General features: G+C 41.2%; 1 protein-coding gene across 2 annotated transcripts in view; it reads right to left on the reverse strand.

Annotated features, from left to right (window-relative positions):
* MAGI3 (membrane associated guanylate kinase, WW and PDZ domain containing 3) overlaps positions 1-16,154 on the reverse strand; it is a 247,688-nt gene that overhangs the window by 33,993 nt on the left and 197,541 nt on the right. For both annotated transcript variants that reach the window (XM_047868943.1, XM_047868945.1), the window contains exons 7-11: positions 15,147-15,204; positions 10,914-11,008; positions 6,477-6,665; positions 2,847-3,452; positions 1,586-1,617 (exon numbers count right to left, since the gene is read on the reverse strand). In XM_047868943.1, the coding sequence (XP_047724899.1) occupies positions 1,586-1,617; positions 2,847-3,452; positions 6,477-6,665; positions 10,914-11,008; positions 15,147-15,204 (980 nt within the window). The remainder of the gene's footprint in view (positions 1-1,585; positions 1,618-2,846; positions 3,453-6,476; positions 6,666-10,913; positions 11,009-15,146; positions 15,205-16,154) is intronic.

Genomic DNA, 16,154 nt, shown 5'->3' on the forward strand with positions numbered 1-16,154 from the left:
CGAATCCCCTGCGTGGCCGATTCAAATACGTGAAGGAGAAACGCACCACGCCGGGCAATCCAGCAAGGGAAAACGGGAGCATGTTTTCCTGTTTTTTCCAATCTGACAAAACTTTCCCAGAATAACAGCCAGGCAAAATGATTCAATAAAATTTTGAAGGTGAGATCCAATACACAGCCGAAGAAAATAAATATGGTTTTGAGAACAGCTGGTTATTCTGAATTATCGTTTGTGGGGGGCGGGGGGGGGGGGAGGGAGAGGGGCAGGGGGAGATTATAGATGTTTTCGAAAAAATAATGCTGAGGAGGATGGAGCACCGGGGGCAGCTTATGAGGGAGTGGTATGAGGACAGTCGCTACGAGTGTTGTTCCCGGGGGCACCCTTCACTGACCCAGACCTGGTCGGACACCAAGAAGAGGAGGGCGGCCTCCTCCCCCCTCCCCGACACGTCCCAGGATTCTGTCAGAGCAGGCACAAGGTCATCGGTTAGAAAGCATTGGGGTCACCCTGGCTGCTCTTGGCGTCTATCATGAAACAGACTGGCAGCACAGAAGTTAAAAAACAATGACTAGGGGAACCAGAGAAACCTAGGAGAACACAGTGCAATTTTAACTAAATAGGCAGAAAGCATTTCTGTTCACACTGGCTGTTAAGGGGTACAGTCTATAAAAATGCGGAATGTTTCTGTCCTTTTGATCCATGAAACAGCAAATTTGTAGAGGGTCCTACTCGGTGGACTAGAATTAATGCATTTTCTCTCTGATGGTCCTTTCTTTAAGCCTGTGCTTTCTGGTTATGGAAGACCATCTTTCATTGGGAGATGACAGGCTCCCAATCGAGCAAACTAGAACTAAATTAGGTTTTAATACGTAATTGTCTTTATATCCACACCCATATAATTGTGCGTATTCTGGCAGCTACATGTCTGCACCTAGCACATTTTCTTTCCTGGCACTGTTTGCTGTGCCCTTTTTTAGGTCTTATTTGCGATACAGGTCCTTAAATAGGCTACTCAGTTATTCAGAAGAACGCCAAAGAAAATGCTGTTTCAAGTCTGACAGCCTTTCACTTTGATAACAGGCAGATTGGGCACCGAGGCCCCAATTACTCTAGAAAGTCTTGTTTAGTCCATTGTAAGAAGGTTCTCTCAACGTGGGTATTTATGGTCCCCGTGAAATGACATGAACCTCCCACTTCTCTTTGGGCATCGGGGAAGAAGCAACAGTTTTTATTATCTGCCCTAACATTCAGCCCCTCCTTACCCTTGCTCCTCTGAGACGTAAAGAAAACAGAAGGACCCCTAAGTAGGCACTTTAGTGTGTTCACGTTTCACCATTTAGAGGACAGGGCTGTTGGGAGTATGGGCCTCGAGTTTTCCTTCAACAGAAATACTTCACCGGGAAAGCACACCTCCTCTCTAACTCACACGCTTCCCCAGAGCTTCCGATACAAGCCCAGGGCAGAATGCCTCCTCACTTCTCCCAGTCGATAGTCACCACCACAGAGGGCTGCTCTTAATGGAGGGGAACGTGGCATCTCCTTTGCTGTGTTGGGAAGAAGGATTTGAGGACCACTGTATACTCACCATCTTGGCAGTTTTAGTTGGTGAAGGAGGACCTTAAAAAAAATGAGCCAAATTTTAAAAACAGAAGAAGCATTCCCAGATCACAAGTACTGCTCATGTCTATGATAAAACTAGCTTCAACTTTTAGTGGGCTAGTAAATTCTATGGCCAACACCCTCTATGTGCCAGGCATTGTACATATATTATCTCATTTCATTTTTCTGACAATCCTAGGCATAAATGTTACTATAGATCAGGTAAACAAAGACTCAAATAAATTATATTACTTCCTTATAGCACAGAACCAACACGTAGCAAGGGAGGAAACTGACATCAGTCCTATCTGACACCAAACCCTGGTCTCTTTGTTGTATTTGTCGGAACCCTGGATAACTCTCCAGCACTCACAGGGGGATCTTCCCCCAGCTCTGAGCACATTCTACAGTATCACCCAGAGAAGAAACAAAAATAGTTCAAAGAAATGAGAATAGTGAAAAACATCCCAATGAAGTTCAACTGCTCATTTGCCTCAAAAATGAAAACTAAAAGCCAGAGAGAGAAGTGCGAAGGGCTAAATTTTATTCTTTCAAATACTAGTCGTTCATAGGTATGGATTTACGAAAGCCCATCAAAATCCAACTTTATGATTAGTCCTCGGAACTGGATTTATGTCTGCGAGCAGTTCAAGTCAGCTGATGACCTTGGAAAATAAAAATTATATTTCTCTCACATGAGTACTGTGGGATTTAATTAACATTTACGGACAGATACTAAAGCTTAAGATAAAAGCCTTATGAGCACCAGCTATCATGATTGCTTTTACAGAACAGATTAATACACCATCCAACATTTTGCGTATTCACAGAGACGCTAGCTCTTTGAAAACATCTTCGGTACATTACAGAGGTCCAGATGAAGTACCACTGGTTGAAAGCGTCTATTTCTATTACTGTCATCAACAGAGAAGATGCAATGAAGAGGACACGTTTCATTTGAAGCAGCATAATGCTGCGACTCTCTCTCATCACGAAAGCCGTAAATCAGATTTTAAAGAGAATACGGAGGGAAGAAAATCCATCACGGACACGAATGAAACCACCAATAACTGGAAAAACTGCTGAAGATACTGCTTAAGGAAGCAGGCAGACGGAACCTTAAGGAAAATGCACACTAATTACCAGTTAAATCGGCTGGGAAAAGAGGGATTCTGCCCTGGAAGGAAGGACGATTAACAGATATAAATGCATGAACAATGAAGCGTTTTCCTTGTGCTTTTACTCACCTCCTCTCAAGATAAGCAATGGTACATCTGCACCTACTGGAAACTGCTTTAGCACCTCTACCACTTGGAGATGTGTTAAATTCTGCACATTTTGATGGTAAATCTCCTTAATTATATCCCCCTTCTGTAGGCCTTGACACCACTGACTATCCAATATCATTTTGACCTTCTGTCCTGTTGGGCTGTCAGCAATTGCAAACCCAAAGCCTTTAGGGCCCTTAATCAGAGGGATAGTCACTAGTTCAGGCTGGGAGCTGCCTGATGATGCCATCGATGCTCTCTGCTCGCTCGGGTCTGACGGTCCATTGAGACGGTCACTGATCAAGGCGTGTCCCGGTTTTCCATTCTGGTCCAGAACCACTGCTCCTGACTTAAAATCCTGAGTATTCACACAAGTGTCTCCCTTGGTTAATGACTGTCCGTTGATGACAGGCGTAGCAGCAACAATGTCCACAACAGGATCTTCATTATCGTCAGGGAGTGGATACCCACGACATAAAGTGAGGTTTACATACTGATTGACAGGTACCAATTGAAACATCTGGACAACATCTGCATGGGTGTGACCAAGGACACAGTTGCCATTGATGTCTACAATAACATCACCTGCGAAGACACAATCGTGTTCAAAACATTAAAGCCACCAAAGTAAGTTAATTTTCTGTTGGAGGAGGAACAAAAATCAATTTATCATCTAAATCTGAATTCTGGAACCCTCTTGCTATTCATTAACTGCTGAAAAGACAGATTTTGAACACAGACACGTACGTCATTCTCCCTTCTGTGGTTCTTCTCTAAAAAGAATACAAATGTATAAAACCTTAATTATCTCTGCAGCAGAGTTATGACCTCAAGCTCAAGGGAATCATTTGGAAAATAACTGTAGATTCACACTGTCACTGTTAGTATATCCTCTGAGTCATACCTAAGCAGTCACACAAAGCTAGGCATGGAGTATTCAGCACGTGGAAGAGGAGGAAGTAATTCCATCAGCTACTTGTACAAACAGGCCATCTTTATTTATTTTATTATTATTTTTTTTTAATTTTTTTTTTCAACGTTTATTTATTTTGGGGACAGAGAGAGACAGAGCATGAACGGGCGAGGGGCAGAGAGAGAGGGAGACACAGAATCGGAAACAGCCTCCAGGCTCCGAGCCATCAGCCCAGAGCCCGACGCGGGGCTCGAACTCACGGACCGCGAGATCGTGACCTGGCTGAAGTCGGACGCTTAACCGACTGCGCCACCCAGGCGCCCCAGAACAGGCCATCTTTAAATACCACCTTATTTCTTCATCTTAAGAGGCCATTAATTACAAGGGGCTTACAAATTCTTCCTAGTTTGAATAATGTAGGCCTGAAGAGGAGAATAATGTAAAGTTATGAATCACTTTGCCTTTAGCATCCCTTCTTTTCATAGAGATTTTCAATTTATTGTACTCAGACTTCAAAAGGAGACACACGCGACAAGAAAACTCAACCCAAGTGAAGAACGTATTATTTAAGACACTGAAAAGTCAGCTAAACTAATTCTTGTAAAATTCGGTTTTGCTTTCCTGATATACATTACTCCGACCACTTTGTTCCAGAATCATTGCTACTTGACGTTCATCAGCAGGGAGGTTTCTTTTAATGTAGCCTTAACTTTTAAAATCTGTCCTCTAATGTCTCATCCATTTGCTGTTTTTATTTGAATGTGATTATTTAAAAGGTTATTGCCAAGTAAAGATGCTTTAATTTGTTCTGATTGCACGTAGGCTTTGAAACATCAACACGAATGGTATTTAAAAACAAATGTGAGTGTGCAGAAATTTGTTTCATAATCTATGAAGACACAGAAATAATTAGACTAATAAGAAACAAAGTTCTGACTTTTCCTCCCCTGGTAAAAGTTTCCAGAATGTCCACAGAAGTATTGTATTGCTATGCAAATTAGACATCAGTTTTAGACATATCTGCATCTATATTAAGAAACAGCATATACAAGAGCTACAAAATGTTTTGTGGACAAAATATTACAGAAGTCAAGACTGGGGCGTCTGGGTGGCTCAGTCGGTTGAGCGTCCGACCTCAGCTCAGGTCACGATCTCGCGGTCCGTGAGTTCGAGCCCCGCGTCAGGCTCTGGGCTGATGGCTCAGAGCCTGGAGCCTGCTTCCGATTCTGTGTCTCCCTCTCTCTCTGCCCCTCCCCCGTTCATGCTCCGTCTCTCTCTGTCTCAAAAATAAATAAATGTTAAAAAAAAATTTTAAAAAAAAGTCAAGACTGAAAGCTTAAAAATTTTTACTATTAATTTTAATCTCTAGAGTTTGTTACTCTCATAAATAAAGAGCGAAAATAATTTTCCTTATAAACGTAACTTTTGATTATTTTAAGTTTTCTTGTTTTAAGTCTCTGTCACTTAAATGGGAAAGCATAATATGAGAGATGTGATATCCTAATTGAAAATAAGTTGATATGGGGCGCCTGGGTGGCGCAGTCGGTTAAGCGTCCGACTTCAGCCAGGTCACGATCTCGCAGTCCGTGAGTTCGAGCCCCGCGTCAGGCTCTCGGCTGATGGCTCGGAGCCTGGAGCCTGTTTCCGATTCTGTGTCTCCCTCTCTCTCTGCCCCTCCCCCGTTCATGCTCTGTCTCTCTCTGTCCCAAAAAAAATAAACGTTGAAAAAAAAAATAAAAAAAAAAAAAGAAAATAAGTTGATATATGCCATCAAAAGTACTATGACAACTGAACTGTCCAAACGGGGGACTCACTTGCATGGTATATGAAATACCAGAAAAGTCCAGCAAAACGGCACAAGAAGCAACCTCAGTGACACAGTAAAATCTTTCTGGAAAAAGGTGCTTACACCTCCCCCACAACTGTAACTGGTCTTGAACTTCCTCTAACCCCCTCAGCCATAAAAATTGCCAGCCATATAAAAATATCTAACAATTACCCAGTAAAGACTTTGGGAAAACTATACAAAAGACAAATTTACACAGCCCTGTAAAAACGGTAATTTCATGTCTGTAATTCTTAACATGGGAGTTTAATTTTACTAACAACCAATAACACTGAGGAAGCAAAAACCAAACCAAACCAAACCAAACCAAACAAAACTTGGGAAAATTTGTGGGACATCATTTGTTTGATAATCACTATAAACATCACAATGGATCATTTTCCCCAAAGATCACAGGTAAATATTAAATAGTTCCAAAAGTACCCTACATCATCAAAGAAAAACAACCAGTTTTCTGAGATGATTAACAAATCTTTATCTTAGCACGAAGAGCTGTCTCAAGGTGATACAAATTACTCCAAAAATTAATACATTTCATATGTTTTTTCCAAGTTTGCACTTACTTGTAAAAAATGGCCCTCTCTCAAAATTACTACGCACTTAAAGGATAAACTATTTTAATACAGGAATTTTCCTACCCTGTTGTATAATTTAGTTCTCTCTCTCTCTCAGCTATAGATATATGCATATATGCAAATGCATATGCATATTTTGCATATGTAGTTAGAACATATGCAAAATATATTTATTATATGTAAGTTTTATAAATGTATGTATAAACAAAACCTTTTCACTATAGTTTTTGTTGACAGTATCATTACTCTTCCAGTAATTCTGAAAAATTTGCTACCTGGTGCAATTTTCCCATCCTGAGCTGCAGGACCATCTTTCAGCACATTTTTCACTTGTAGGAACTCATCAGGCCTATCTCCACCAATAATGGTAAAACCAAATCCCATCGTGCTTTTCTTCAATGATGCTCGAATAAGGATGCCTTTCAGCTGTGATGGATCTCGAGTAAAGTGGGATTTTTCCATATCTGTACCAAAATGAGAAATGGGTTTGAGAGTGAAAATACTTACAATGAAGATGGCCCTCAAAGTCAAACTTTCAAGACAGTCTATATAAGTAGAAGAAATCATAAAAGAAAGCACATTAGAGAGAATCTAATGCTATGGAGCAGAATTTAAATTAGTAAACTATAAATCACTTGAAAAAAAAAAAAAACACCTTAGCCAATGGTTCATTTCTCTTTTATAGGACTCTTCTATGTTATGTGAAAGGTAAAAACACCTACTTTATCACCCCCTCATTGCCCAATTTGTTTGTCCTTTTTCTCATCCCAAAGAGTCCTTCATATGAAGTCCAAATGAGACACCTGAGGGACCACCTTTATTATTAAATTCCTTAAAGTCTTGGACATCATTCAGCCATACATTTCATTTAAAAAAGCATCTACTGAGCTCTATTGAGAAAACACTGTTCTAGGAAGATGAAGGCAACTGTCACAAACTTATGAAAAAGAATATACTGGGAGCTTTTTATAATTCACAACTCAGGCTTTCTGTAGCCTTCAATTCGTATCTGATGTGAAGGCATGAATCCCTGACCTACCAGTAAGTAGCTTCACATTTCCTTCCCTTTTATTCATGTTCAGTAAATACTTTAGGAAGAAAACAAACATAGCTCCATTAAAAAGCCTATTTTTAGAGGTTTCCTCAGATGATCCTAAAACTAAAAGTGATCCATATTTGCAAATAGCACCACCCTTCTCTCTCCCCTCCTCTCCTTGACCACGGCTGTCATTAGGGCACTGTGACAGGGGAGGAGAAGGGAGGGGGAGGGGAGGGGAAGGGGAGGGGAAGGGAGGGGGAGGGGAGGGGAGGTACCTAATTCATGGGATTGTTACAGGGATTGAACTAGGTAAAGCATCAAAAGCACGGGCAACAAGGCCTGACAAACAGTAAGCGCTCAATAAATGCAGATGACCACAAACACATACATGCTGTCTAAAGAAGGAGGTTCCTGGCTTACAAACGTGAATACTTCTCCATGTGGCAAGCATATCGTTGGAACGGATGCATCAAACAACTGCAAGATGCTATCAAGGCATCTGAAGAGGGACTGTAATATTAATAACCTTGCAGAGATATTGAGTCTTAGATGAGAAGATGTACACAAAGCATCCAATCGAGTACCTGACCCAGTATCTCCAATGAACGGTAGCCATCATTCTTCCAGAACTTCTATCGCTTCTAGGAAGCTTTTCTTGCCCTTCTCATAGTCAGATTTAATTTTTCTCTCCTTTGTTCCAACTCTCTCCTTTGTTTATGTCTGTTATCATACTGTACTAAAATTAGGTGTCTAGTTCCCTGCCTAAACTGTGAACTCCTGAAAGACAAAGGCTGAGTCATTCTTCTTCTTTTAATGCCCAGCTCATAGGAGAGAGCCTGGTTATCTAAATTAATAGCACGCGCATGGTCCCTGCCCTCAAGGAGCTTAGAGTTTAATGAGGGAGAAAAAAATCTCCCTTGACATGTGCTATGAACACATGGGCACTCACAAACTGTATATTATAATACAAAGAACTCTGAATTTAAACTCCGTAAAACTAGGTGCAAATTCGGGCTTGACACTCACTGTGCTTCTAAGCAAAAGGCTTATCTTTACTAATGTCTCTCCTGTGCAATGGGGATTCATGTTTCCCTCCAGTTAGTATCCTCTGTTTACCCTCTTCCAGTCAAAGCTATAAAAACAGTTGACTATACCCATCGTCTCTGCTTCATCACCCACCATTCCCTCTTCCTTCTGCTGCATTTTTACTTCTTTTCCACTTGCTCTTGCTAGAGTGACAGATGACCTCCATATTGTCAACCCCACATACACTTTTCAATTTCCACCTTTCTTGACTTTTCAGCGACATGGGACACACTCAACTTCTTTTGGAAACTCATTTCTTCTCCTGGCTGCCTCCACCTATGGCCGCATCTCTTGTTACTACCCCACAAATCTCTCATGTGCTAGCTATTCCTATCTGTTCTTTGGCCCCTAGACCGCCATTTCATGCACCTATGGTTTTATACATTCCGTTCCTTTTAACTCTTCCTGACACTTAAAGATCCACTTCTAAAGCGTCCTCTGCTTTGAAAGCTCCTCTGTGTCCTTGACCTGCTCCACCAAAGGAGAGGCGAGCACTCCCTCCTTTATGCCTATTAATACATCTCTATTAATACAACATGTAGATCTCTATTAATAACAAGGAAAGTATTGGCCACCATTTGCCGGATACCATTGTAAGCACTTTATACATACTAATTTGCATGCTTAGAAACACCTTCAGAGGTAAGTGTTATTCTTATTTCTATTTTATGGATAAAGACACAAAGAGTTTAGGGAACTTATCCAAGGTTACACAGCTGGGATTCATACCTGATCCGTCGTCTGCACATTTAGCTGTTATCTAAGGATGGCACCTAACACCATATGTGGCAACCATTAATTTCCTATATTAGAATGTGAACTTTTTTTTTTGTAATGTTTATTCATTTTTGAGGGAGAGAGAGAGAGAGCATGAGCGATGGAGGGACACAGAGAAAGGGGGACAGAGGATCTGAAGCAGGCTCTGTGCTGACAGCGAGCCCGATGTAGGGCTTGAACTCACCAACTGTGAGATCGTAACCTGAGCCGAAATCTGATGCTCGCTCAACTGACTGAGCCACCCAGGCGTCCCCAGAATGTGAATTCTTGAGGGCAAGACCTAATCATTTTTGAGTAACATGTGACTGGCAAAGCACTGGGCATACAGCAGGTGCTCAAAAATATTTGTTAAACTAAAAATGCTTACTAAATCAAATGGAAAACTTAAGGGACGAGACTATGTTTTTGAAGAGTAGCTGTAAGAAACAAGTGCTTCTTGGGGCGCCTGGGTGGCTCTGTCAGTTAAACAGCCAGCTCTCGGTTTTGGCTCGGGTCATGATCTCTCCGTTCTTGAGTTCCAGCCCTGCATCAGGCTCTGCACTGACAGCAGGGAGTCGGCTTGGGATTCTCTCTCTCCCTTTCTCTCTGCCCTCCACTGTTTGTGCACACACTCTCTCTCTCTCTGAAAATAAATGAATAAACTTAAAAAACAAAAAAGAAAGTGCTTCTCTCATTGGCAACAGAAGTGGGGAGTCTACTTGATTATTATAATATGACTGTGTAGACAGAACCCTGGTTATTTTAAAAAAAAATTTTTTTTCAACGTTTATTTTATTTTTGGGACAGAGAGAGACAGAGCATGAATGGGGGAGGAGCAGAGAGAGAGAGGGAGACACAGAATCGGAAACAGGCTCCAGGCTCCGAGCCATCAGCCCAGAGCCTGACGCGGGGCTCAAACTCCCGGACCGCGAGATCGTGACCCGGCTGAAGTCGGACGCTTAACCGACTGTGCCACCCAGGCGCCCCGACAGAACCCTGGTTATTAACTACAGATGGAGCAGGGGGAAGGGATGGGGAGGGATGAGTAGAATGTAAGAAATTCCTGGGCAGCTTTTTCAAAATACACATGGCTAGGCTCATCAAAATATCAGGTTCTATGCATTTTAAAAATGTCCCCCAGGGGCTCAGACAGTTAAGCGTCTGACTTTGGCTCAGGTCATGATCTCGCAGTTCATGGGTTCAAGTCCCTCATTGCGCTCTGGGCTGACAGCTCGGAGCCTGGAGCCTGCTTCGGATTCTGTGTCTCCCTCTCCCTCTGCCCATCCCCCACTTGCATTCTGTCTTTCTCTTTCAAAAATGAACGTTAAAAAAAAAATTTTTTAAATGTTCGCCAAATGATTTTGAATTACTAATATCCTACCATTCCACCTGAAAATCAATGATACAGGCAAATAATATGGTGGATTTATTCATATCAGTTCATCAAGAATCCCGGATGGTTACAGACCTCAGACGTAAGCGTTAACTTGGGAGAAGCTCACCATGAATTAGAGATCTCACACTGTCCTGGCCTGAAACCCTGGGGAACAATGCAGTCTTCACACAGCAACCTCAAACCCGTAACAAAGCCATGCAACATCTTCCACCAACAGTTTCACACCTTCCATATGAGCAGCATAGAAGTGGCAGGACTCTCAAAATGTTGAGATGTTTCATTAAGATAATTCCCATGTTTACAGTGATAACAATGAGACATTCTCTGTTTAACTTCAAAGCCCCAACAATAAAAAGTTCAAGCTCGCTTTCATTAAGTCAATAAATAAATTTCACAAGGTATTTTTGGGAGAAAGGATTGAGGGAAAAGTTCTACCTGGTTTTGAAGGCCCGGTATCAGCCTGTCCTAACTGCTTTTTCCGTTTGGCTTCCTCCACTGGATTTTCAAACTGGGTTTTCTGGTTAAGGTGACTGTAAAATGCGGAAAAATAAGCATTTCAGTTTAAGAAGAAAGAATTATGTTATTTTTAAATAGACGCTTATTCCATTCCATCCCCATATGGTTAAGGGGCAAACACGTATCTGTAGACTCCGGAACTTAGAGAAGCTGAAAGACGGTAGATGGTTCTGGCAACTAAAGAAGGGCCCATGGAAGACACCTAGGGTGAAAGCTGCTGAAGGATTCACTACAGCTTCTGAATCAAGGAACCCCACAGAGCCAATGACAGTTTTCAAAACCGGAGGAGAAGCCCTCACATTTAATGCAATAAGAATGGTTGGCAATGGATCAGTTCATTTTCTAAAAAGCAGTTAATGGTAGGAGGATTTTAATTCAAGTTTTGTTAAAATGAAGCAGCTATAAAGCCGCTTTTGGAAAAATCTGAGTACAGCAGCTTTCTAGAATCTTACTATTATTTTTCCAACTGACACCCACATCAATTTAGCAGAGCAACTGAGAGATTTGCTTGTATCAATTTGTATCACAGAACTTTGCCACACTTAAATTTTGTCATAATTATGTAATAATTAATATAATTAGGTAATTACATATAAATTTGACTGGTATTTCTGATTTAGGAACATTCACGACTGCTGTGGAAAGCACACAGCCACGGGGAGACCAAGGGAGAGCGGCTGGCCAACAGCAGTCAATGCATGGCGGGCAAAAGTACATTTCCCTGGGGCGGGGGGAGGTGGGGGGGAGCAGAACACCGTTTTGTCTGGCAAAGTCAGTCAAGTGGAAGCTGGGTGAGAACACAACTACTGTACAAAAGTTGTTTCAACAGGTTTCATACAGAAGCAGTGGGGTTTACATTCTAGCACTTCCACGGTACAAATATATTTCAGCCAAATGATACGCATTTTCCGGTAGAATCCATTTTAACAAGAAGTAGCATTAGCAACTACCAACGATTAAACAGCAAATCATGAGACTCTCAGATTATGACTGCTTTTCGATAGGCTGGATATTACAAAATTTGCACAGAAACAGTTACACAACTTGGATAATTACTTTGCCATCTGTGAGCATCAATGGTGCTGATGGAAGAGGACAGCAGGGACCCGTCAGGTATGCTGACTTTATGTCATTCAGGCTTCTAGGACATTATTAACTCTGCAACAGATGTAGTTACTTCGTTTCAGGGTCTAAATATGGCAAGTTCTACCTGAAATTCTTTGGGTGGTGGTTTCACTAAAAGTAAACTTCACTAAAAGTAGGGTTCTGTTTCCTATCGAGGGGGACCCCTGGTCAGTGAGTTAACTGTTAAACCCTCTGGGAACATGAAGATCTTTGGTGTTAACTTAAGTACTGTTTTCAACATTATTTGTTGGGTACTGACACGTCACAGATTCTTGAAAAAATAAAACCACCAAAAGTGACACTCAGAAAAGAATGAACCTGTTTAGGATGAACCCTGGCCAGCCTTAACATCATCAGCTGGAATGACTCATTTTGCCAGCTAGGCATTAAAACATAAGAAGTAGCAATTTGTATTTATACTCTTCATAATGTGTGGGAAAGGAGGGGAGGAGTACTCAACTGAATAATCCCTTTCCTGAAAATTCTTTGACAAAAGGATGTAAGATTCTAGGGAAGGGAATAATTGCACCTGTCACCTTAAACTACTTAGATTAAAATGCTACCCAAATAACAAAACAAAACAAAAAAGTAAAAAACAAAAAAAAACAAAACAAAAAAAAACGCCCTCCTTTTCTTTTGGTTACTTATAGCCACAATATTGTTAAGATATAACAGATTTTGTTTTCCACATAACTAGCTATGGGGAATAAGAAGAAAATCACAGATTACCAGAAAAATTAAAAAAGGGGAGCAAAGAAGCATGATTATATAGATACCTTGGAATCTCATCCGTATTAAAATTTTGTGTATAATAGGTAGATTTAAAAAACTCATCTCAACAAACAAAATCTGTATTCTTTCATGAAGAATTTGAGATATTAAAGCAGATGAGTACTTTGACTTGGAAACCTACGAGCATCAAGACATTGAACGCAACATTATGAAACAATGTTTCTAAGTACGTAAGCATTCTTATAGAAGGCCTGCCATTAGATTTCTGGAACAATTTTATTTGCAAAAATAAATTAATCCATTTCAGAATCGCATCCCCGAAAATAAATACTTGCAGAGAAAAAGTGCCATTGCAGTTGGTGTTACTACTACAAGGCTCCTGCCAAGAGCAATCATTGTGCCATCTGGTTTGACAAACCGAGAGAGCCAAAGAGTAGCCGTTCAAGTAACAGCTTTTTATCTCCATCAGTAAACTCACTGCAGATGACTATGGTCGGGATTCAAAACCTAACTAATCTGGGAATCAAGCCACACTCCATGGCTCAGCTGACTCCATACTAATGTGCATCTTGAGTACAGCCTGCTCTTTCTTAATCTAATAAATTACCCTCCTGTAAAATGAGCTGGTTCTGGGACCAATCATACAAAATCATGTTGCTGCTGCTTTTGCTTCTAATTCAGGCTATTTCACATGCTCTGTGACAACTAGGAACAGGTCACTTCAGGATTCGCCCTGAGGTTGCTTCAGTGTTGTATCTTTGCTTAATGAGAACCAGATCATTTAGCCCAAGATTTTATAACAGGCAAATGACTTTCACCTCTTGACCATGTATTCAGATTTACTTGGAAGGGACAATAAAAGAATGAGAATCATTATTGCAGAAATTTGTTCAGCAGTGTCAATGGCAATTAATAGTTTATTGAAGCCAAATGTAAATAGACCAAACAGCTAGGGGGAAACATCCCACAAAACCTTTCAGTTGGCCTTCAAATAGTCCTTTGACTCGAGAAGCGGTGGTTTCTTTAACTAAATATGCTTTAGGGAAAAAAACCAAACAAACGAAAGAGCCACTGTGTACTTTTCACACCACAATATCAGCAAGATATTAAATAACACAACAAAAATAAAATTAGCATCGCCATCCGAAGGAACCAAAGTATCGACATCGTGAAGTTCTCTACCTACAGGTCAAAGTGAGTCGTTTTCTTAGGGTACAGGTTACAGTTTAAGAAATCATTCCAAATATCTAATCACAGTGACTCATATAACAATCTACACATTAGGATAAAGACTAGACGTACACTTGAAACCACTGTAATCTTGTGTGTCAACTATATTTGACTTAAAAAAAAGAGGAGAAATATAACAGGAGTCAGAGATACTGACTTTAGGGATAAATACTAGGAAATGGCATTTGTTTACGCCACAAAGTGATGAAACAGTAATCGGCAATTATAAAACTAGAAGATTCTCCTCTTTGCTATTTTTTCAGGTAATGATATTCTGCCTTCACCACCTCGGCAGTAGACTGAGACTCCTACCTACCGGGAGGTATATATGCCTACGGCTATAGGGAGGTACACAGCAACATTTCTGACGCGATTATTTGCCGCAGGTCAAAATTCTACCTATAGCATCTGGAAAGAAAGCCATCCCGACGGTCATAACAGGGGAGCAATTGGCTAAATTAAGAAAAGGGAAAGAAACACTGCATGTTGATGTTATCCTGATTTCTGTGACTAACACAGGCAGGTGTTTGTGCTCAGCTCCTACATGGAGTTATGTTTAAATTTAACCATAGCAGCTGTGTAAGAGGCAACTTTCTTCCCCTCAAAAGAATACTAAGCTTCCCTGGATTAGTTCCTTATGAGACAGTACGCTCCTAATCCTGTACTCCCCAACTTTGGATCGTTACAGCACGCTGCCCTTTCCCTGTCTTCGCGACCAGATAGCTGTACTGTTGGAAGTGACCTTAACGTTTCATCTAGTCCGTGCCCTCATGTCACTGTTTCCTATATACTACTTTTCTCTTTAAAGGCTGTAGTGGTAAAGGTAACACTTGCAGCTATTCGTCAGCCTGGCAACTGCCCTCTTACTCTATTTACTTCAAAGCCAACTTTTGGGGAGCCCAGAACCACGGAGATAAATGCTCGCTGCCCCTCCTTCTAATTCCCCTAGTGGAGAGCCTTGAAAGCTGCACTGCAGAAGCATGAAGTGTTGTATTCTGTATTCCCTAAAGCTGTATAACGAGGGAAAAACATTTGGGAGAATAGTAACTGCGGTAACAAACTTACTCGACATAGTACGTCCCATACTGAGGGTCCTCGATTTTCTCCCAGCCATAAGGAAGTTCTGTAAATTAAAAAGAGAAATGGAGTAAAATGCCAGATTCCACACCAGCAGAAAAGAATTCACCACGAGTGAATTGAAGTGTCTTTTATTTCATGACGCTAACATTTGGGAGACCGACAGAAAGCTGAGGACTCACTTTCAAAGAACAAACACAGTTTGAGTCCGAGTGGCTTCTTCAATAGCTAGTGAGTGTCTCAGCAGGTAATTAGAAGCCCAGAACAAAAGATGACATTCAACTCAAAAGCGTTGACATGAATCCTAAGCCATAAAAATGTTAATTATTTAAAAAATCATCTGGTATGGATCTTTCATTTAAACAGCTTTATAATGGGGCACCTGGGTGGCTCAGTGGGGTGAGTGCTCAACTCTTAAACTGGCTCAGGTCATGATCTCATGGCTCGTGGGTTCGACTGACAACGTGGAGACTCTCTCTCTCTCTCTCTCTCTCCCCCCTCCATTCCCCCCCCCATTGAATAAATAAACTTAAAAAAAAAATAAACAGCTGGAGCGCCTGGGTGGCTCAGTCGGTTGAGCATCCGACTTCAGCTCAGGTCACGATCTCACGGTCCGTGAGTTCGAGCCCCGCGTCGGGCTCTGGGCTGATGGCTCTGAGCCTGGAGCCTGCTTCCGATTCTGTGTCTCCCTCTCTCTCTGCCCCTTCCCCGTTCATGCTCTGTCTCTCTCTGTCTCAAAAATAAATAAACATTAAAAAAAATTAAAAAAAAAATAAACAGCTTATAATGCTGATGCAAGTCACACCCTATAGTTCAATACAAGCAGCAGCTACGTGTTCAATTTTTCACCATTATACATACGACTTGTCAATGATTTCTACTATTCTGACCCACTTCTCCCCCTAAAAAAAGTGCAGCCTTGGATTTTTGCCATTTCAGGTGGGCAATCTAGATTTCCTTAAAATCTAAGAAAAATACCTACTTTCTCTTGCATTA

The sequence above is a fragment of the Prionailurus viverrinus genome, chromosome C1 (assembly GCF_022837055.1).
Source record: "Prionailurus viverrinus isolate Anna chromosome C1, UM_Priviv_1.0, whole genome shotgun sequence".
NCBI classification, from domain to species: Eukaryota; Metazoa; Chordata; class Mammalia; order Carnivora; family Felidae; genus Prionailurus; species Prionailurus viverrinus.